The 870-nt window shown below is 26.4% G+C and overlaps 1 protein-coding gene across 1 annotated transcript in view; it reads left to right on the top strand.

Annotated features, from left to right (window-relative positions):
* LOC115227621 (alkaline phosphatase, germ cell type-like) overlaps positions 1-148 on the top strand; it is a gene marked incomplete at its 3' end in the record, with an annotated part of 1,386 nt that extends 1,238 nt beyond the window's left edge. The window contains exon 2 of the mRNA XM_029798394.2: positions 1-148. This exon is cut by the window's left edge and continues 30 nt beyond it. Within this exon, the coding sequence (XP_029654254.1) occupies positions 1-148 (148 nt within the window).
* Positions 149-870: the final 722 nt, after the last annotated feature.

Below are 870 nucleotides of genomic sequence, written 5' to 3'. Positions count from 1 at the left end.
TCAGCGGCCACGGCAACGGCGTTCCTGACTGGTGTAAAAACCAACAATGGAGTTATCGGCCTTGACGGTCGCGTTAAGCACGGAGTATGTTCTGGTAATATGGAAGATAGTAAGGCCAATTCAATACTGGACTGGGCATTAGCAGCAGGTAGGTTCTTTCTTTTTTTTTACTATCTTTTTATCTTTAAATTGTTTCAGTCATTGGAATGCGGCCATTTGGGCAACCAAACATATATATAATTATATATATATATATATATAATATAATATATATATATATATATAATATATATATATATATATATATATATATGTATATACATAATGTATATATATTTAATATATATATATGTATATATATATATATATAGTATATATTATAATATATATATATCATCATCATCATCATCATCATTATCGTTTAACGTCCACTTTCCATTAACGATGATATGATGATGATATGTATATATATATATATATATAATTATAATTTTGAAGGACTAAATTGTAGCATAGTTCTTCCTTTTTGTTATCTATGTGCTAGTTGTTACTTGTAATTATGTATGTGTATAATAGTGTATGCATATACATATTACTATGGTGTATGTGCGATTGATCTGTAGATGCGTGTGTGAATATTGGTCGTTCCCTGACTAACCAACCGTTTAATTTTCTTTTGTGATTTAAATTTCAAACCAATAGCCAATCGAATTAATCTTATTTTCTTTACTAGTGGTCAGCATTTCTTAACTCATAGTTATTTCGATCTTGTAAGGATGGACTTGGTGCTAACTTAACTGTATCTATTTTTTATTATATTTTATTATTATTATTATTATATTATTATTATTATATTATTTATTATATTAT

Source organism: Octopus sinensis, unplaced genomic scaffold (assembly GCF_006345805.1).
Source record: "Octopus sinensis unplaced genomic scaffold, ASM634580v1 Contig05594, whole genome shotgun sequence".
NCBI lineage: Eukaryota > Metazoa > Mollusca > Cephalopoda > Octopoda > Octopodidae > Octopus > Octopus sinensis.
This window is presented reverse-complemented; position numbering and strand designations above follow the sequence as displayed.